The 20,858-nt window shown below is 46.0% G+C and overlaps 2 protein-coding genes across 2 annotated transcripts in view; one reads left to right on the plus strand and one right to left on the minus strand.

Annotated features, from left to right (window-relative positions):
- LOC143955192 (uncharacterized) overlaps nt 1–20,858 on the plus strand; it is a 422,346-nt gene that overhangs the window by 176,913 nt on the left and 224,575 nt on the right.
- LOC143956213 (uncharacterized) lies at nt 9,721–17,016 on the minus strand. The gene is made up of 4 exons (XM_077466384.1): nt 16,594–17,016; nt 16,380–16,477; nt 16,120–16,264; nt 9,721–12,371 (listed from the first exon to the last, which is right to left on the minus strand). Exons 1-4 carry the CDS (start codon nt 16,664–16,666, stop codon nt 10,543–10,545), a joined length of 2,145 nt encoding a protein of 714 aa, XP_077322510.1. The 5' UTR covers nt 16,667–17,016; the 3' UTR covers nt 9,721–10,542.

Here is a 20,858-nt window from a genome sequence, read left to right on the forward strand (position 1 = left end):
GGCAAAAGTGGACACTGATGTGAGGGGAAAAATGAAGGGGAGCAGAGGAGGACACTGCTGTGGGGGGTGATATGAAAGGGGGCAGAGAAGGACAGTGCTCTGGGGTATATGAATGTCGCCACAACCTCTAACCACCTCTTGTACCATGTCCTCAGTCTCTGACCATATCCTGTACCATGTCCACAGCCTCTGACCATCTTCTGTACTATGTGTGCAGCCTCTGACCACCTCCTGTATCACGTCCACAGCCTTTAAGAATTTCCTGTAGTATGTCTGCAGTCTCTTGCCACCTCCTGTACCATATCCACAGCGTCTGACCACCTCTTTCTATGTTATCTGGAGCCTCTGACCACCTCCTGTATCATGTCCGCAGTAACTGACCACCTCCTGTACCATGTAGGCAGCCTCTGACCACCTCCTGTGCCATGTCCACAGCCTCTACCAACCTCCTGTACCATGACTGCAGCCTCTGACCACCTCTTGTATGATGTCCACAGGGTGAGGATCACCTCCTGTATGATGTCCACAGCTATAACCACCTCCTGTATGATGTCTGCTGCCTCTAACCACCTCCTGTATCATGTCCGCAGCCTCTAATTATCTTGTCTCTTGTATCACGTCCGCAATCTCTGAACATCTCTTGTCTTTTATCATGTCTGCAGGCTCTGAGGGGGTCTGGAGAGGAGTCAAGAGCGGGAACGCTGGCGGGATGGGGGTCACGGGAGGATAAAGACGTGTGGACTGTGGAGAAGACACTATAGGTCAAAACCAGAGCCACCAAGCCGGAGCCGTCTGACTGAGTCCTGCACGCTGCACCTGAGAGGAGTTCAGTGACGGCGCTGCCAGGCCAGTCTGAGGGGGGTCACTGATGTAAGGGGGAGTGAATACAATAATGTAAGGGGGTACTGATATAAAAGTTCCCCCTTATACCAGGGAACCCCCCCTTACCTTAGTCTATTCACCAGTGTTGGTCATCTTACTTTAAAAAAGTAATTAGTTAAGTTACAACTAGTTACAACTAGTTAACACTAGGGGGCGATCAAAGGGTTAACTGTGTGTCCTAGGGAGTGATTCTAACTGTAGGGGGTGGGGACTCACAAGGGGAGGAGACCGATTGGTGTTCCTCCGTACTGGGTACACATGATCGGTCTCCTCTCACCTGACAGGACGTGGATCTGTGTGTTTACACACACAGATCCACAGTCCTGCTTGGTTAACAGGCATCGGGTCCAGACTGATGCAGCGTGCGCACCCCCCAGATGACCAGGAAGCCCAGGACGTCATATGATGCCCGCCCATGATGGGAGATCACTCTTGTGGATGTCATATGACTATGTGCGGTATGTGAAGTGGTTGAATGAATGAATGACTTGTATAGCGCTACAAATGCAAACTGAATCGCCTCAAGGCGCTTGATCTGACCTGCGTTGACTTCCTTCTTAAAAGAGGTGGGTCTTGAGTTTTTTCCTGAAGGCCCAATGGTTTTCTTCCATGCGGATGTTCGTGAGTAGAGTGTTCCATAGCCGTGGTCCTTGGACTGCAAATCTTCGTTCTCCCCTTGATTTGTAATGGGACATGGGGATGAGGAGGAGGTTTTGGTTAGTTGATCTGAGGTTGCGATTGGGTGTGTAGTGTTTTATTTTTTCGCATAAGTATTGAGGAGCATTTCCTTGTGTGCATTTGGTTAGTCAGTGTAGGAACCTCAGGGAAAGGGAGATGGATTCCTAGGCTTTTTTTCCGTGACTAGTCTTGCTGCCATGTTTTGGACGACTTGTAGGAATGCAATCTGGAATTTAGGTAGTCCTATGTAGAGGGAGTTTGCGTAGTCGAGTCGACAGTTGATGATTGTTCTTACTACTACTGCTTTCTCTTCTGGAATGAAGGGGATGAGTCTACGTAGCAGGCGGAGAAGATGGTAAGATCCATTGACTACTGATCCTATTTGTGCATCCATTGACATCTCTGAGTTGAAGATGACTCCGAGACTTTTGGCTTTTGTGCTTGGGGAGATGGTCTGTCCAAGGATGGTGGGTGGAGTCCATGGGGTCTTCGTTTTTATATTTTGGTTTGCGTTTAGGAGAAGAAGTTCTGTTTTGGCTCCATTGAGTTTGAAGGAGCTCATGGTCATCCAGTCATCTATCGATGTAAGACATTTTTCTAATTCCTGATGTTGGTCTTTTTGTCCGGCGATGCAAAAGTAGAGTTGAGTATCATTCGCGTAGGAGTGGAAGCATAGGTCTGATTTGTTGATGATTTTGAGTAGTGGACAGATGGTGGGAATACTGCTCTGGTACTCAGACTTACTCACTGTAGTCTCTTGGGGAGATGATCTGTCCAAGGATGGTGGGTGGAGTCCATGAGGTCTTCGTTTGTGTTTTTTCAGTTTGATTTTAGGAGAAGAAGTTCTATTTTGGATCCATTGAGTTTGAGGGAGCTCGTGGTCATCCAGTCATCTATCGATGTAAGGCATTTTTCTAATTCCTGGTGTTGGTCTTTTTGTCCTGCAATGCAAAAGTAGAGTTGGGTATCATTCGCGTAAGAGTGGAAGCATAGGTCCGATTTGTTGATGATTTTGAGTAGTGGACAGATGGTGGGAATACTGCTCTGGTACTCAGACTTACTCACTGTAGTCTCTTGGGGAGATGATCTGTCCAAGGATGGTGGGTGGATCCACTGACTACTGATCCTATTTGTGCATACATTGACATCTCTGAGTCGAAGATAACTCCAAGACTTTTGGCTTTTGTGCTTGGGGAGATGGTCTGTCCAAGGATGGTGGGTGGAGTCCATGGGGTATTTTTTTTTATATTTCGGTTTGCGTTTAGGAGAAGAAGTTCTGTTTTGGCTCCATTGAGTTTGAGGGAGCTCATGGTCATCCAGTCATCTATCGATGTAAGGCATTTTTCTAATTCCTGATGTTGGTCTTTTGTCCGGCGATGCAAAAGTAGAGTTGAGTATCATTCGCGTAAGAGTGGAAGCATAGGTCCGATTTGTTGATGATTTTGAGTAGTGGACAGATGGTGGGAATACTGCTCTGGTACTCAGGCTTACTCATTGTAGTCTCTTGGGGAGATGATCTGTCCAAGGATGGTGGGTGGAGTCCATGAGGTCTTCGTTTGTGTTTTTTCAGTTTGCGTTTAGGAGAAGAAGTTCTATTTTGGATCCATTGAGTTTGAGGGAGCTCGTGGTCATCCAGTCATCTATCGATGTAAGGCATTTTTCTAATTCCTGATGTTGGTCTTTTTGTCCGGTGATGCAAAAGTAGAGTTGAGTATCATTCGCGCAAGAGTGGAAGCATAGGTCCGATTTGTTGATGATTTTGAGTAGTGGACAGATGGTGGGAATACTGCTCTGGTACTCAGACTTACTCACTGTAGTCTCTTGGGGAGATGATCTGTCCAAGGATGGTGGGTGGATCCACTGACTACTGATCCTATTTGTGCATACATTGACATCTCTGAGTCGAAGATAACTCCGAGACTTTTGGCTTTTGTGCTTGGGGAGATGGTCTGTCCAAGGATGGTGGGTGGAGTCCATGGGGTCTTTGTTTTTATATTTCGGTTTGCATTTAGGAGAAGAAGTTCTGTTTTGGCTCCATTGAGTTTGAGGGAGCTCATGGTCATATAGTCATCTATCGATGTAAGGCATTTTTCTAATTCCTGATGTTGGTCTTTTTGTCCGGCGATGCAAAAGTAGAGTTGAGTATCATTCGCGTAAGAGTGGAAGCATAGGTCCGATTTGTTGATGATTTTGAGTAGTGGACAGATGGTGAGAATACTGCTCTGGTACTCAGACTTACTCACTGTAGTCTCTTGGGGAGATGATCTGTCCAAGGATGGTGGGTGGAGTCCATGAGGTCTTTGTTTGTGTTTTTTCAGTTTGCGTTTAGGAGAAGTTCTATTTTGGATCCATTGAGTTTGAGGGAGCTCGTGGTCATCCAGTCATCTATCAATGTAAGGCATTTTTCTAATTCCTGATGTTGGTCTTTTTGTCCAGCGATGCGATAATAGAGTTGAGTATCATCCGCGTATGAGTGGAAGCATAGTTCAGATTTGCTGATGATTTTGAGGAGTGGACAGATGTTAAATATAAGCTTTCTGTATAGTAATATTTAATGTACTTATTGCAAAGTGTCACATGTAATATATATTGTAATTCTAAGTTTCTCTGATTGTATTGCAGTTTACAGAAATATTGATAGACGTAAATTCAGTTTTGGCATAAAACACAACGCTATTTCTGTTTGTTTTGTTAACTGGCTGTCAGCTAAGGGATAGTAGGACAGCACAGGCAGGGTTGCTAACAAATTTAGTTTGCCAGGTGGTAATTGTCCTGGCTTATTATTAGAAGATCCACTGACTTCCCTCTAATTCTGGAATTGCTGCACCTTTTCTCTTCTGTCACTAGGTGGCGCTGTAGCTGGTGACATTAGATCGATAAGGGCATAGCAAGGACAGATCATGAATGGATGGGGTGTCTCGGCCAAAAGCCAGGGGTTTCTTTAGACCCTTGGCCTGCTGGGAGAGCCTATTTATTTGGGTGGAGTCAGGTGATCGGGGGTTCTGTGCCACCTGGATGGCTGTCTAGGTGGATGTGTGTTATGTCATCCTGGGCTGGTAGGCCGGAAGCCAGAGGCCTATCCCAGGGACACCTGGCTGCAAGGCTGCCTGAGGCCTATGCAGGAGCAGGAGAAGCAGTGTAGGCTTGGGACTGCAGGATTGGAGTCCAACCGAGTTGTGAAGGTTCAGCCAGACAGGGAACCAGTTGTGGTTGGAGGTAAAGGGGAAGCAGTCACCACTAAGGGACCATCTACCTTATTACCAGAGACTACAGTGAGTAAGCTTGAGTACCAGAGCAGTCTTCTCACCAGCCGGGAATGGTGAAGGGGAAAGCTTCAGTGAGTGTCAAGTCACTGACCCAGCAGCCACTGACCCAGACACTTGAGGAGTATATAGTGGGATAGCTGTGGAAGAGCTCAGGAGATCCGGTGATGACTGAGATCTGGAAGTCTAATGAGAGACTTGGAGCTCAGTGATATAAGACCTACAGTGGGATACTGTGAGATAAGAAACAAACTGTTCTGTGTTACCAAGAGTTATGTATACCTACCTTAACAGTGACTGTTACAAGTTCAGTTGCCATAAGAGACAGCGGCCCCACCTATACAGATGTGGCATCTGGCTGGAGGCCTTTCCCTGTATAGCTGTCTACCTATAGTGTCTCGGAGTCCGCCAATTAACATTGCATCTACCTAAGGATGCCCTGACCCTAATCCGCTCTCCCACAGTTCTTTTTAAGAGACAATAGATCTCTTGTTCACGTTCAAAAAGTGACCGGCACCCATCATTTCATCTTGCATTACACCTATTATGCCTGCTAACTTCACAAGGAAGGATGTCGGCTCTCCTTAACTCTTGAGATCACCATTAGGGCTCTGGGGAGCCTAGGACTCTGCTATACAACCATGACTAATTTGCTGTCAGCGGGATTCCCAGCAGAATGGAAACAAACAAGTATCGGCTTTAAAAAAAAACACAGTGTGGGGGTCCCCTTCCAATCCATACCTAGCCTTTTGGGTCTGGTATAGATTTTGAGGGGAACTCCTTGCCACAATTGTTTTTTAAACGTGTGAGGTCACTTCTAAAATCCATACCAGACCCTTATCCAAGCATGTAGCCTGGCAGGCCACGAAAGGGGGGGTGAGCTAGGTCCCCCCTCCCTGAACCATACCAGGCCACATGCCCTCAACATTGGGGGGTGCTTTGGGGCAGGGGGCTCACCCCCAAAGCACTTTGTCCCCATGTTGATGAGGACAAGGGCCTCTCTTCCCCACAACCCTTGCCCAGCGGTCTAGGGGTTTGCAGGCAGGGGGCTTATTGGAATGTGGCGGAAGCCCCCTTTTAACAAGGGGGTCCCCAGATTCCAGCCCCCCCCATGTGAATGATATTTGTACATGGTACCCCTATTTACTCACCAAAATAAGTGTCAAAAATAAATAAGAACACAAATACAGTTTTTGACAAATCCTTTTTTAAAAAAAAGAAAATGTCCCACAAAGTAAATCCAGTGTCAATCACTATAAATGCTGACCGCTGACCCCCCCCCCCCCAAAAAAAAAAAGAGGTGTGCACGTGATGCTTACCTTCTGACAACTGACACCACCAAAGGTAAATAAACAAAAAGGCGGGGTCACTTGTTATTGGCTCTCCAGGGCCTCCAGAATGTGATAAGTAGTCAGGAAATTAAATGTGTCATTTACAGTATGCTCTTTTAAAGCCTGAATGTGCTCCTTGGATTTTGGGTCTCTCTATGTCATTAGACTTTGAAAAAGTCTCATATATGTGGTATCTCCATACTAGGGAGGAGTAGTAAAATGCATTTTGGGGAAAATTCCAAGTGTGACAATACTGTGTTGGGATATTCATTGGCAGCTTTGTGTAAAAAAAAAAAAAAAACCCCTAGCCACCCGGTCGGTGTCCGTCCCCTAGTGTTCCCTGACCTTCTCGCTCCCCGATGTTTTGTGTCTTGTCGGTACTTTAAGTCTGTGTCTGCTGGCCCAACGGCCATTTGAAGCTTACCTTACCTCCTGAGGAAATTTATAGTGGTATGTAGCCCTCTTTTGTCAGATATTAGTCACGTTATTGAAGCACCTGCTCAAGACCCCAACCCCTGCATTACAACATATGTGTTGTCTCTCAGCCTTTTTATTTTAATAAGGTTTTACGTAATACTTTTCTGTTGTTTATTTCCTTTCTGCATTTTATTTTGCTTTGTTTTCTTTTAGTTATCTATTTTTATCCTTCAATTGCTACTGTATATCTGTAGTCACCATGAGGTTATATCAGTCTCTCCAGTATGCTCCAGATTTTCTTTGAATATTGTCAGTTCTGTATCTTTTCATTTTCTGTAAAAAATTCTCTCAATAAAAATTACAATTTAAAAAAAAAAAAAAATTCATTTTCTTTTTTAAAAACATGTGGCAGAAAAAATAAAATCTTCAAAAGACTCACCATGCCTATTAAAAATACCTTGAGGTGTTTACTCTCCAAAATGTGGTGATTTTGTGGGTGTTTCTCCAATCCTGCCACTTTAGTGCCTCAAAAAAACTTTATAGATAGTCAGGAAATCAGATGCACGATTTGCCTGAAGGTGTTCCTGTGATTTTGGGCCCCTCTATGCATCCAGATAGAGCAAAAAGTCTCACACATGTGGTATCCCCATGCTTGGAAATGTGGAAGAATGTGTTTTGTGGTAAAATCCTGAGTATACTCATGTTGTGTGTGAGAAATAACTTGTTAAAATGACAACTTTGTGAAATAAAATCAGATTTTATTTAATTTATTTTCCAAAAAATATTGTGGAAAAAATGTACATTAAAAAAAACTCATTCTGCCTCTTACTAAGTACCTTGGACTGTCTACTTTCCATAAATGTGTCATTTGGGGATATTTGTATTGTCCTGGCATTTTAGAGACTCAAGAATTTAGAAATTCAATCAGAACATCAGGATTGATTAATTTTCAATATATACACAATACATTGTAGAATTTATAACTTTCACACAGAGTAGATAATATACACAGATTTGCTTTGTATTTTAACCAAAGAAATGTAGAAAAATACATTTTGCCCAAAATTTGTGAAGAAAGATTATTTATTTGCTATATTTTTATTAAATGTTATTTTTTTTTATTCAAAATGTTAATTTTTTTTCACATTATATATTAAAAGCGGTGAAAAATCACAACTAAAACAAAGCTTTACATGTCTCAAAAAAATGATATAAAATTATTTTGAGTACAGTGTTGCATGACTGAGAGTAATTGTCAGTCAAATTATCACTGTGCTGGAAATGAAAGAATGGCGTATACAGGAAGGGGGAATAACATGGCTGTCTTTAAGTAGTTAACAAACAATAAAAACTAAGATAGAATCTAAATCAAAACCTTTATAAATGAAGATAATAAACCATAAAGTGTATTTATTATTGGTTGGACCAATGAGAAGCCGGCTTCTTCGGTAAAACATAAAAAGACCAATAATGTCCAGAAACCGATATCAACCAATAAGAAGTGTTGTCCATCAGGGATGGGCTTTATGTTCGAGGTGAACATTGGCTGTTCTCCAAACAGTGAACAATTTTGGGTGTTCGCGGCAAACTCGAAAGCCGCGGAACACCCTTTAAAAGTCTAAGGGAGAAATCAAAAGTGCTATTTTTAAAGGCTTATATGCATGGTATTGTCATAAAAAGTGTTTGGGGACCCGGGTCCTGCCCCAGGGGACATTTATCAATGCAAAAAAAGTTTTAAAAACGTCCATTTTTTTCCCCGCAGGGGACCCCCGAACCAAAATTAAAAAAAGAAAAATGCGTGGGGGTCCCCCTAAATTCCATACCAGGCCCTTCAGGTCTGGTATGGATATTAAGGGGAACCCCGCGCCAAAATTAAAAAAGTGGCGTGGGGGTCCCCCTCAAAATCCATACCCGACCCTACAGGTCGGGTATGGATTTTAAGGGGAACCCCGCACCAAAATGTAAAAAAGAAATGGCATGGGGGTTCCCCCAAAAAATTTTATCCGAGCATGCAACCTGGCAGGCCGCAGGAAAAGAGGGGGGATGAGAGAGGGCCCCCCCTCCTGAACTGTACCAGGCCACATGCCCTCAACATTGGGAGGGTACTTTGAGGTAGCCCCTCAAAGTACCATGTCCCCATGTTGATGGGGAGAAGGGCCTCATCCCCACAACCCTTGCCCGGTGGTTGTGGGGGTCTGCGGGTGGGGGGCTTATGGGAATCTGGAAGCCCCCTTTAACAAGGGGACCCCAGATCCCGGCCCCTCTGTATGAATTGATAATGGGATACAAATGTACCCCTACCATTTCAGAAAAAAAGTGACAAAAAGGTTAAAAAACACAAGAGTCCTTTTTTTAATTTCTTCTTCTTTCTGCTTCTTCTTTCTTCTGGTCTTCCTTCGGTGTTCTTCTTCCTAAAACTTCTTCTTCTGCATCATCTTCTTCTTCCTCCGCTCGTCTCATCCCGCATCTTGCTCTGGCTTCTTCTCCGCTCTGTCCGCACGATCCTCCTCTATGGGAATCTTCAGCCTTCTGACACTTCTTAAATAACGGAGGACGGTGCAACCCGGTGACTCCGCCCTCCTCTGACAACACGGGGAAAGCCCATAGGGAAGTCCCAGTGCATCAGAGGATGGCCCCGCCCTCCGTTATTTAAGAAGTGTCAGAAGAATCGAAGCGTCACACGGCTGAAGACTCCCACAGGGGCGGATCGTGCGGACAGAGCGATGAAGAAGCCGGAGCAAGATGCGGGATGAGAAGAGCGGAGGAAGAAGAAGATGGAGAAGAAGTAGATGGAGAAGAAGAAGAACACGGAAGGAAGACCAGAAGAAAGAAGAAGCGGAAAGAAGAAGAATTTAACAAAGGACTTGTCATAAACCGTCTCTTGTCTTTTTTAACCTTTTTGTCACTTTTTTTGTGAAATAGTAGGGGTACACGTGTACCCCATTACCAATTCACACAGGGGGTCACCTTGTTAAAGAGAGCTTCCAGATTCCGATTAGCCTTCCGCCCGCAGACCCCCACAACCACCTAGCAAGGGTTGTGGGGATGAGGCCCTTCTCCCCATCAACATGGGGACAAGGTGCTTTGGGGCTACCCCAAAGCACCCTCCCAATGTTGAGGGCATGTGGCCTGATACGGTTTAGGAGGGGGGGGGGCGCTCTCTCATCCCCCCTCTTTTCCTGCGGCCTGCAAAGTTACGTGCTCGGATAAGGGTCTGGTATGGATTTTGAGGGGGACCCCTATGCCATTTTTTTTTAAAAATGTTGGCGCGGGGTTCCCCTTAATATCCATACCAGGGTTCGGGGTTCCCCTGTGGGGAAATCCCCATGCTGTTTTTATCAATGAACTTTTATGTGTATTGCGGACCGACAATTCATTATAGCAGTTTTAAATGACTTTTTTTTCCTTTAGAAATGTCATTTTGCTGTCAGACTGTTCTAAACACGGGAAACGTGCGCCCCTTTACAGGCATACTATAGACACCCCCCAGGTATGAAACTTAAAGGAATATTTCACTTTTTTGTTTCACTTTAAGCATTATTAAAATCACTGCTCCTGAAAAAAAACGTCAGTTTTTAAACCTTTTTTTTGCATTGATACATGTCCCCTGGGGCGGGACCCGGGTCCCCAAACATTAGCCCTTTTGATTATTCATAATCGTGTCCCATAGACTTTAACGGTTTTCGCACGTTCGAATAAATGTTTTGCCTGTTCACATCTTATGCTGCGAACCGAATGGGGGGGTGTTCGGCTCATCCCTATTGTCCATGTATTGTCATATCTGGCCATGTATTAGCACAGTTTAGTTGTATGGTGCGGTCTGTGTGAGTGCGGGACCGAGTCATCTCTGTATGTTTAGAGGATCGTATTACTAGAATTCAATCCCTGCAGACTCAGATCTATCAAACCGAACCTGAAAAACATTCAATATATTCCCCCCCAACACACCACTGTTATCATGGGAACGATCGTTATCTTATGTGACTTCTCTGGTGATACACAAGGCTTCCTTTCTGAATGAAAGATTTCCCGCACTCTGAACATGAATAGGGACGCTCACCTGTGTGAATTTTCTGGTGATACACAAGGCTTCCTTTGTGAGAGAAAGATGTCCCGCACTCTGAACATGAATAAGGACGCACACCTGTGTGAACTCTCTGGTGTACATTAAGTTTTTCTTTTGTAATGAAACCTTTCCCGCACTCTGAGCATGAATAGGGACGCTCCCCCGTGTGACGCTTCTGGTGTCTAATAAGATTTCTTTTCGTCGGGAAACCTTTCCCGCATTCTGAGCATGAATAGGGAAACTCACCCGTGTGACATGTCTGGTGTGCAATAAGATTTATTTTGTCAGAGAAACATTTCCCGCACTCTGAACATGAGTAAGGATACTCTCCTGTGTGAATTCTCTGGTGTATAAGAAGAATTTTTTTCTCAGCGAAACATTTCCCGCACTCTGAACATGAATAAGAATACTCTCCTGTGTGAATTCTTTGGTGTATAAGAAGAATTTTTTTCTCAGCGAAACATTTCCCACACTCTGAGCATGGAAAGGGACGTTCACCCGTGTGCTTTCTAAGATGTTGAAGTAGGTGATCTTTTTGAAAGAAACATTTCCCACACTCTGAACATGAATGGGGGCGCTCCCCTGTGTGAAGCTTCTTGTGTCTACTAAGATTGCTTTCATAAGTGAAACATTTTCCACACTCTGAGCATGGAAAGGGACATTCCCCCGTGTGCTTTCTAAGATGTTGAAGTAGGTGAGCTTTTTGAAAGAAACATTTCCCGCACTCTGAACATGAATACGGACGCTCACCTGTGTGAATCCTCTGGTGTTTATCAAGACTATTTTTCTCAGTGAAACCTTTCCCGCACTCTGAACATGAAAAGGGACTTACACCTGTGTGAATTGTCTGATGTTTAAGAAGGCTTCTTTTTTCAATGAAACCTTTCCCGCACTCTGAACATGAAAAGGGACGCTCACCCGTGTGAATCATCTGGTGTTTTTCAAGACTTTTTTTCTTAGTGAAACCTTTCCCGCACTCTGAACATGAAAAGGGACGTACACCTATGTGAATTTTCTGATGTGCAAGAAGGCCTTGTTTTCTAGTGAAACATTTCCCGCACTCTGAACAAGAAAAGGGGCGCTTACCAGTGTGAATTTTCTGATGTTCAAGAAGTTTTCCTTTTATGCTAAAACTTTTACCACATTCTGAACATGAATAGGGACGCTCCCCAGTGTGAATTTTCTGATGTGTAAGAAGGTAGTCTTTCTGAACAAAACATTTCCCGCACTCTGAACACGAATAGGGACGCTCACCCGTGTGAATTCTCTGATGTATAACAAGGGTTCTTTTCAAAGTGAAACCTTTCCCGCACTCTGAACATGAATAAGGACGCTCCCCCGTGTGACTTCTTTGATGTCTATGAAGGTTATTTTCCTGAGAGTAACATTTTCCACACTCTGAACATGAGAAGGGACGCTCCCCCGTGTGAGTGTACCAGTGTGCAAGAAGGTTTTGTTTTCTAGTGAAACACTTCCCGCACTCTGAACATGAATAGGGACGCCGAGCATTGTGATATTTCTTGTGTCTAAGAAGTGATATCATTTTTGTGAAAAGTTTCCCGCACACTGAACATGACAATGAAGTCTCTTCTGTGTGATCTCCTTCCTGCCCTGAAGAAGATTCCTCGGGAATAGACGGATCTATTAAAGTATTTCTACTGTGAGATCTTAGAGTCCTGGGATGTGATTTATCGGAAGGTTCCTCAGACGTATTCCGGACATTATGGTCATCTGCTGAGAAACAATTTTACAATAAATGTTAGAAGAATTGTTGAAACCTTCCAGGAGTCATAGATGTTGGGAACATGACATCATAGTGAGGAATGGAGATGGACCTTTCATATGGTGTACAGTATCTCCTCCTCATTTGTTGGGAACATGAAGTTATATTGAGGAATGGAGATGGACCTTTCATATGGTGTACAGTATCTCCTCCTCATTTGTTGGGAACATGACGTTATATTGAGGAATGGAGATGGACCTTTCATATGGTGTACAGTATCTCCTCCTCATTTGTTGGGAACATTGATTAACATGGTAAATAGAATTTCTTTCTTCTGGTGAGGACCAGAGTTGATGCTTTCAAATGGTTTTCAATACCCACAGCACATTGATGTTTTTACTATCAGCAGTTAAGGTTTCTCAGTCTTTCCAGTACAGAATGATGTGACATTCTCCATTTTGTATGTGAGCATCATAGATTGTGTGTAATCAAATAGAAAAATAAACTAACCTCTGTATACGGAAGGGGTGCTTTGTTTTTAGAGCTCTGTGGATGAGGAATAATCTGGTTCCAGGTGACTAATAAAAATGATTGGATGTTCTTCTTATTACAAATACTGTATATCAGTGGTGGCCCACCCATAGGGGGCTCCACTCATCCAAAGATACTGATCATAAAAAAAACCTGGCCCTTTAAGCGTGTGTGGGGTGTGTATTTGAAGAATGGCTTGCTGCAATCACCGCAAATAAATAAATAAAATAAAACAAAAATAATGTCCCTTTAGGTGTGTGAAGGGTGCCGGACACACAGCTGCTATAGGAAGCATGACGTGTTTGCAAATCACATGATTGCAAACAAGAAGCTCTATTGGCTTCCTTTAGAAAGTCCTCGGGGCGCTGAACTCTCCGCCCTGAACACTCCCTCTATAGCATTGTTCCCTGCTGTGATGTGTGATTGGTGGGTCTTGTGCCGTCACTTCCGTTTCTTGGACTCATCCTGGCCGTCCGAAGGTGGATGACAGGCGACTTTCTGTGAGTACGAGGGGGGAGAGGGGGGACATCTAATGTAAAGAGGGGCTCTGATGGGGACATCTAATGTAAAGGACTCTGATGGGGACATCTAATGTAAAGGAGGACTCTGATGGGGACATCTAATGTAAAGGAGGACTCTGATGGGGACATCTAATGTAAAGGAGGACTCTGATGGGGACATATAATGTAAAGTAGGACTCTGATGAAGACACCTGCTGTAATGGGGGACTCTGACTGGGACATCTAATGTAAAAAGGGGGCTCTGAGGATGACTCCTTATGTTTTATTTTCTTTTACTTGAAATGTGGACGTGATTGGACTACTGTGAGGGGCACAGTGAGGCTGCATATGATGGGCACAGTGAGGTTGCATATGATGGGCACAGCGAGGCTGCATATGACGGGCACAGTGAGGTTGCATATGACGGGCACAGTGAGGCTGCATATGACGGGCACAGTGAGGCTGCATATGATGGGCACAGTGTGGTTGCATACGATGGGCACAGTGTGGTTGCATACGATGGGCACAGTGAGGTTGCATACAATGGGCACAGTGAGGTTGCATACAATGGGCACAGTGAGGTTGCATATGACGGGCACAGTGAGGCTGCATATGACAGGCAGAGTGAGGCTGCATATGACGGGCACAGTGAGGTTGCATATGACGGGCACAGTGAGGCTGCATATGACGGGCACAGTGGGGCTGCATATGACGGGCACAGTGAGGCTGCATATGACGGGCACAGTGAGGCTGCATATGATGGGCACAGTGAGGCTGCATATGATGGGCACAGTGAGGCTGCATATGACGGGCACAGTGAGGCTGCATATGACGGGCACAGTGAGGCTGCATATGACGGGCACAGTGAGGCTGCATCTGATGGGCACAGTTGTTTCTAGCAGTAATGATAAATAATCACCTCATAAATGACTATTTCCAGTCCTGTATTACTAACATTTAATTTTTAAGTTTGTTTGCGCCCCCAAAAATGTTGATCACCAGCCCCCACTGCTGTATATGATTACTAATAATTGTTGGAAAAACATTTTAGAATGTTGATCTGGGAAGATATCTGATTGCCTTTTCGGATCAGAATATTTTAACGTAAAGAAAATGAGGCCGGGCTTTATATGGTTATTCTGTCTTCCTCCTGGGTGAATTCAGTAGGCTTATGCCGCGTACACACGTAGCGGACTATCCGGCGGACTTAGTCTGGCGGTCTTCCCGCCGGACTGTCCGCCGGACTTTCCGAACGGGCTACTTGCCCACACACGGCACTTTTTCAGTGGACTATCCGCCGTACTTTTGAAATGAAAGGACTCGCCCCCACACACGCGCGGAGGAAAGTCCGCTCATTTTGAGCGCGTCTTCAGGTAGCCTGGTCACCTGGTATGGCCTTAAAGGGGAACACCTACGCCGAGAAAAAAAATCGCCGTGGGGGTCCCCCCCAGGTCCACATCAGACCCTTATCCGAGCACGCTAACCGGCCGGCCAGGAAAGGGGGGGAACGAGTGAGTGCCCCCCCACCTGAGCCGTACCAGGCCACGTGCCCTCAACATGGGGGGTGCCTTGGGGAATGGGGGGCTGCGTGCCCGTCATTGTGAGCAGAGAGAGCGAAGAGGCAACATCTGAAGAGAAGAACAGAAGAACAGAAGACGGCGACAGAAGACCGAAGAGGGGGACAAGACCCCCGAAGTCGGAAGAAGGGGGTGGCGGCGGCGAAGAAGAAAGCCGGGCTCCTCCACTATCTTCTGCTAGCTCTTTTGCTAGCGGAGGAGCCCGGCTTTCTTCTTCGCCGCCGCCACCCCCTTCTTCCGACTTCGGGGGTCTTGTCCCCCTCTTTGGTCTTCTGTCGCCCCTGTCGCCGTCCGGCAGTCCGGCGAGAAGACCCCCGAAGACGGACAGAAGACCCCCGGAGCTGTGCAATAAACTATTTTAACCCTTGTGTGTTGTGTTTTTTTAAACTTTTTTTTTTTACAGGTGAATGGGTAGGGGTAAATTGTACCCCATACTCATTCACATAGGGTGGGGGGGGCCGGTATCTGGGGACCCCCTTATTAAAGGGCGCTCCCGGATTCCGATAAGCCCCCCGCCCGCAGACCCCGACAACCAACGGCCAGGGTTGTCGGGAAGAGGCCCTTGTCCTCATCAACATGGGGACAAGTTGCTTTGGCACCCCCCCATGTTGAGGGCACGCGGCCTGGTATGGCTCAGGATGGGGGGGGGGGCGCTCGCTCGTCCCCCCCTTTCCTGGCCGGCCGGGTAGCATGCTCGGCTAAGGGTCTGATGTGGGCCTGGGCGGGACCCCCACGCCGATTTTATTCGGCGTAGGGGTTCCCCTTTAAGTCCATACCAGGTGACGGGGCCAGCGACGCCTCCTTCGCTGGCCCCGGCTACCTGGAGACGCGCTCGAAATGAGCGGACTTTTCTCCGGGGTGGGAAAAGTCAGTTCATTTCAAAAGTACGGCGGACTGGTACACACACGGCCGGAATGCGAGTCCGGCGGGAAGATTGGAGTGCAAAACTACTTTCTAAGTCCGCCGGAGCCCACACACGGGGGGATTGTCCGGCGGACTCAACTTTTCCACCGGATTGTTTGATCGGGTGGACGCGGCCATAGACCTTTTCTCCTCTGATGTAACAATGTTAATACAAACTTTATATTCATAGATGTAAAATAATAATGGGAACTGGTTCTATATTTACTGGGGTTTTTTTTTTTACTTACTTGTGTCCATATGTAGAGAAGATTCCTCCTGTTTACTTTCCATAATCATCTCCCCCTCCTCCATAGACTGCTGATCTCCACTCACCAACCTCTCTTCTTCTTCTTCCTCTTTAATCTCAGCTTTGATGTCTTTCATTTCTTCACCCTGAACCCCAAAGACGATAGAATACGTTGGTAAAAAGAAACAAGAGATTACACAGAAGAATGTCCTCTCATAGATTAGAATACATTTTGAGTTCTAGTTGCTCGGTGCCACCTACCTGATGATGATGAGGGATGTTGTGACCTTCCTGTGTGGAATCCCGGGAATACAGAGGACGGGGAGATCTCTCTGGTGGGTTCCCATTAGTGGATCCATCTGTAGGAAACACACACACTGACTGAATACATTGTTTCTATGTGTTTATCAGATGATGGGGGATCTAGGTGGAGCCTCCGTACTGCTCTCTCCTTTACAATAAAGTCTCCTCTTACCCGGTGATGTGAGGGGCGGCTGATTCTCCATCATGGCGTCCTTGTAGAGATCCTTGTGTCCTTCTAAATACATCTGTTGTCAAGCAGCGAGGTGAAGGCACTGTGATGTGTGGGAGACCCGGTAGAGGGCACACAGGCGAAATGATACAGGAGCACAACAGTAGGTGAGTGGCGACCTTGCTCTGTGATAGTCTAGGCCGGACCGTGGTCATCGCTCACCTCCTGCTGTGTGGACCAGCCATCAACAGGCCACGGACTGGTACTGGTCCACAGCTTGGTGGTTTGGAACTCCTAGTCTATAGTTAGTTCCTGTTAAAGGATAGATTACTGGACGGCCGACCACCCTCTTTATCTTGGTAAATCCACAGCGACTGCCATCAGAATTCCGGAGACTCAAAGGACAACACACACACACACCGCAGGCAGCGTGCAAAGAAAGTCTGAGATCTTTATTAAGGGCTACAGCTTATAAAGTAGAAAACGAGGGGGGGGGGAGGGGTAGACCTACTCCTAGGTTTCAAAGGGTCAAGCAGGTTTCTACAGAGATTCATTATCTCACTAGTTTCGGCAGGTGCTTGGAATCTCAGGTAAGGCAACATTATTCACCCAGTCTCAGCGGGTGCACGAAACGAAGGAAAAACAACAAATTTGGTTTCAGCAGCTTGCTAGCAAGATACCTTGGAAAACCGACACTATCTACAAGGGCACAGCTGGCCTAAACACAAGGAGTCCTAATTATTAATATATATACATTGAGAACTGTATTTTAATGCCGCGTACTTTTTAATGCCGCGACTGGACTTTTCGACATCAAAGGTCCGACGGAACGATTCCGGCGGACCATTCGATCGTGTGTGGGCTGCAGCAGACTTTTGATTTGCAAAAATCCGACAGACTTTAGAAATGGAACATGTTTCAAATTTTTCCGCCGGAACTCCGCCGGACCCAGTTCCTACCGAGAAATCCGCTCGTGTGTATGCTAGTCCGTCGCGAGGGCAGCTATTGGCTACTGGCTATGAACTTCCTTATTCTAGTCCGGTCATACGTCATCACGTTCAAATCCGTCGGACTTTGGTGTGATTGTGTGTGGCCAAGTCCGTTCATTCGGAAAGTCCGTCAGAACTCTGTCAGAACTCCGTCAGAACTCCGCCGAAAATCCGTCGGACCTTGTCCCTCTAAAAGTCCGGTTGTGTGTATGCGGCATAACAGTTTTAATAAGGCACAAGCAGACCTCTGTTTGACCCTGTCAAACTTAATTCATATACTGCACATAATTTTCCTGTATTCTACATAATTATTTTAACCCCCCCCCCGTATCACTTATCTTTGACTCTCATCTTATCTCTGTGATTTATTGCATTTCAACTGTGGTTCAAAATGTTCCTTTTCTAATTGGTGACTAGAGATGGGCTGTCTGTTCGGGGTGGGCCATGACTTCGACTCGAACATTGGCTGTTCGCCCGTTCGCCGAATAGCGAACAATTTTGGGAAATTTCGAAAGCCGTGGAACACCCTTTAGGCCAGGTTCACACTATAGCGATGCGGGAACGCCGCGAATCCGCGGCGTTTTCCCGCATCGCATACCTCCCGCCGGCAGTTCACACTGCCCTATGCGGACGGCTGGGAGTGTCAATGAAATGTTAATGACACCCCCAGATCCGTCCGCATATCGCAGTGCGATCTGCACACTCGCACAGGAATCGGATCGCATGGTGTGAACCCCCATGCAATCCGATTCTGTTGCGGACCAAAAAAAGGGTCCCGTGCGAGTTTTCTGTGGGAGCGATGCGAATTCAGCCATACTATCTGTATGGCTGAACTCGCATCGCTACGGAGATCGGATGTGATTTTCACTGCAGTGCGGTGCAAATCACATCCGGATCTCCCCCCGCAGCAGTGTGAACCCAGCCTTAAAAGCCTAATGCCGCGTACACATGACCGGACTTTTTGACAGCAAAGGTCCGACGAAACAAGTCTGTCGGACAATTCGATCGTGTGTGGGCTCCATCGGACCTTTGCTTGCCAAAAATCCGGCGGACTTTATAAATAGAACATGTTTTAAATTTTTCCACCGGAACTCCGCCGGACCAAGAAATCCATTCGTGTGTATGCTAGTCCGACGGACAAAAACCAACGCTAGGGCAGCTATTGGCTACTGGCTATGAACTTCCTTATTCTAGTCCGGTCGTACGTCATCACGTTCAAATCCGTCGGACTTTGATGTGATTGTGTGTGGTCAAGTCCATTCATTCGGAAAGTCCATTGGAACGCCGCCAAAAGTCCGTCGGAAAGACCGTCGGACCTAGTCCCTCGAAAAGTCTGGTCGTGTGTACGCGGCATTAGGGAAAAATCAAAAGTGCTAATTTTAAAGGCTTATATGCTTGGAATTGTTATAAAAAGGGTTTGGGGACCCGGGTCCTGCCCCAGGGGACATGTATCAATGCATAAAAAAGTTTTAAAAAAAGGACGTTTTTTTTTTTCGGGAGCAGTGATTTTAATAATGCTTAAAGTGAAACAATAAAAGTGAAATATTCCTTTAAATTTAAATTACCGGGGGTGTCTATAGTATGCCTTGAAAGGGGCGCATGTTTCCCATGTTTACAACAGTCCAAGAGCAAAATGGCATTTCTAAAGGAAAAAAAAGTCATTTAAAAGTACTAGCTATAATGAATTGTCGGGTCTCTGCAATACACATAAAAGTCATTGAAAAAGATGGCCTGGGATTCCCCCACAGTGCATTTTATTAAGGGGAACCCCAAACCAAAATAAAAAAAATGTGTGGGGGTCTCCCCAAAATCCATGCCAGGCTCTTCAGGTCTGGTATGGATTTTAAGGGGAAGCCCGCGCCAATATGTAAATATGGTTGAGAGCGCCCCCTCTTGAACCATATCAGGCCACATGCCCTCAACATGGGGAGGGTGCTTTGTGGTCCCACAACCCTTGCTCGGTGGTTGTGGGGGTCGCAGGTGGGGAGCTTATCAGAATTTGGAAGCCCTCTTTAACAAGGGGGCCCCCAGATCCCGGACCCCCTATGTGAATGGGTATGGGGCTACATTGTACAAAAACTGGATTTTGGGGGGTTCCCCTTAACCACATTAAGTGGTTATATATACTACACTGCCTGCAGTGACTGAATATAGATTCTACTCTGAATATCTAGTCTACACTAAATGCAGAGTGTATATATATATATATATATATGTATATATATATATATATATATATATATATATATTAAATAAACTACCACTAACTAACCTGCCTAATCTAGCTCTGTCTATCTCCGTCCTCAGTTACTATACACGGCCGCTATGTAAGCAGCCTTATATAGTGTGGGGCATGGACTTAGTCCCCCTGAGCCATGATTGGCCAAAGGCACCCTACCTTTGGTCAATTGTGGCTCTTTCAGCAAAGCGTGCTGTGATTGGCCAAAGCTTCCAGGTCAGGTGCATGCTTTGACCAATCATCATACAGCACTGCGATATCGCATTGCATAATGGGGCATTCCGCAGCACTCAAATTTGCTGCAAATGCCCCATAAAATTTGCTGTTCGACTAACGGGCGAACACCTCGATGTTCGAGTCGAACTTACGTTTGACTCGAACATCAAGCTCATCCCTAATCACCAACACACCAGTTCCAATGTTGCCAGTCTAGTGTAAGCCAGCCACAGTGTTCCTGATCACTAGCCAAACCAGTTCCAATTTCTCCAGACCAATGTAGGTGGGCGGCCCGCCTAGCATCACCGCTCTTCTGCCCTCACAGCATGAGAAATGTCAGAGGTGCGGAGGGGAGCAGAGAGATGACATCATCTCTAACCGCCCGCCCCGCATCTCCACTCTCCTTCCGTTACTCAAGAACGACCATTGAACCAATGCCACCATTGCAGTGACAATACACATCAGGTGGTGTGGCAAGTGGCATTTCTCATCTGGCGGCACAGACAGGTGATGTGGCAAGTGACATTCCTCATCTGGTGGCACTGGCAGGTGACATGGCAAGTGGCATTCCTCATCTGGTGGCACTGGCAAGTGGCATGGCAAGTGGCATTTCTCATCTGGTGGCACAGGCAGGTGATGTGGCAGGTGGCTTTCCTCATCTGGTGGCACTGGCAGGTGATATGGCAAGTGGCATTCCTCATCTGGTGGCAGGCAGTGTGACAAGTGACATTCCTCATCTGGTGGCACTGGCAGATGACGTGGCAAGTGGCATTCCTGATCTGGTCACAGGCAACGTGGCAAGTGGCATTCCTCATCTGGTGGCA

The sequence above is a fragment of the Lithobates pipiens genome, unplaced genomic scaffold, assembly GCF_037356315.1.
Source record: "Lithobates pipiens isolate NorthernLeopardFrog02 unplaced genomic scaffold, aLitPip1_a1.2 Scaffold_35, whole genome shotgun sequence".
In the NCBI taxonomy this organism is placed as follows: domain Eukaryota; kingdom Metazoa; phylum Chordata; class Amphibia; order Anura; family Ranidae; genus Lithobates; species Lithobates pipiens.

Bases quoted from the DNA above. Each gene is read 5' to 3' on its own strand.
- LOC143956213 (XM_077466384.1), bottom strand. From the start codon at position 16,666: ATGTATTTAGAAGGACACAAGGATCTCTACAAGGACGCCATGATGGAG. The intron at 16,478-16,593 runs GTAAGAGGAGAC...TGTTTCCTACAG, and splicing joins GCCGCCCCTCACATCACCGG to ATGGATCCACTAATGGGAAC. The intron at 12,372-16,119 runs GTAAGTAAAAAA...ATTGTTTCTCAG, and splicing joins TTCTCTACATATGGACACAA to CAGATGACCATAATGTCCGG.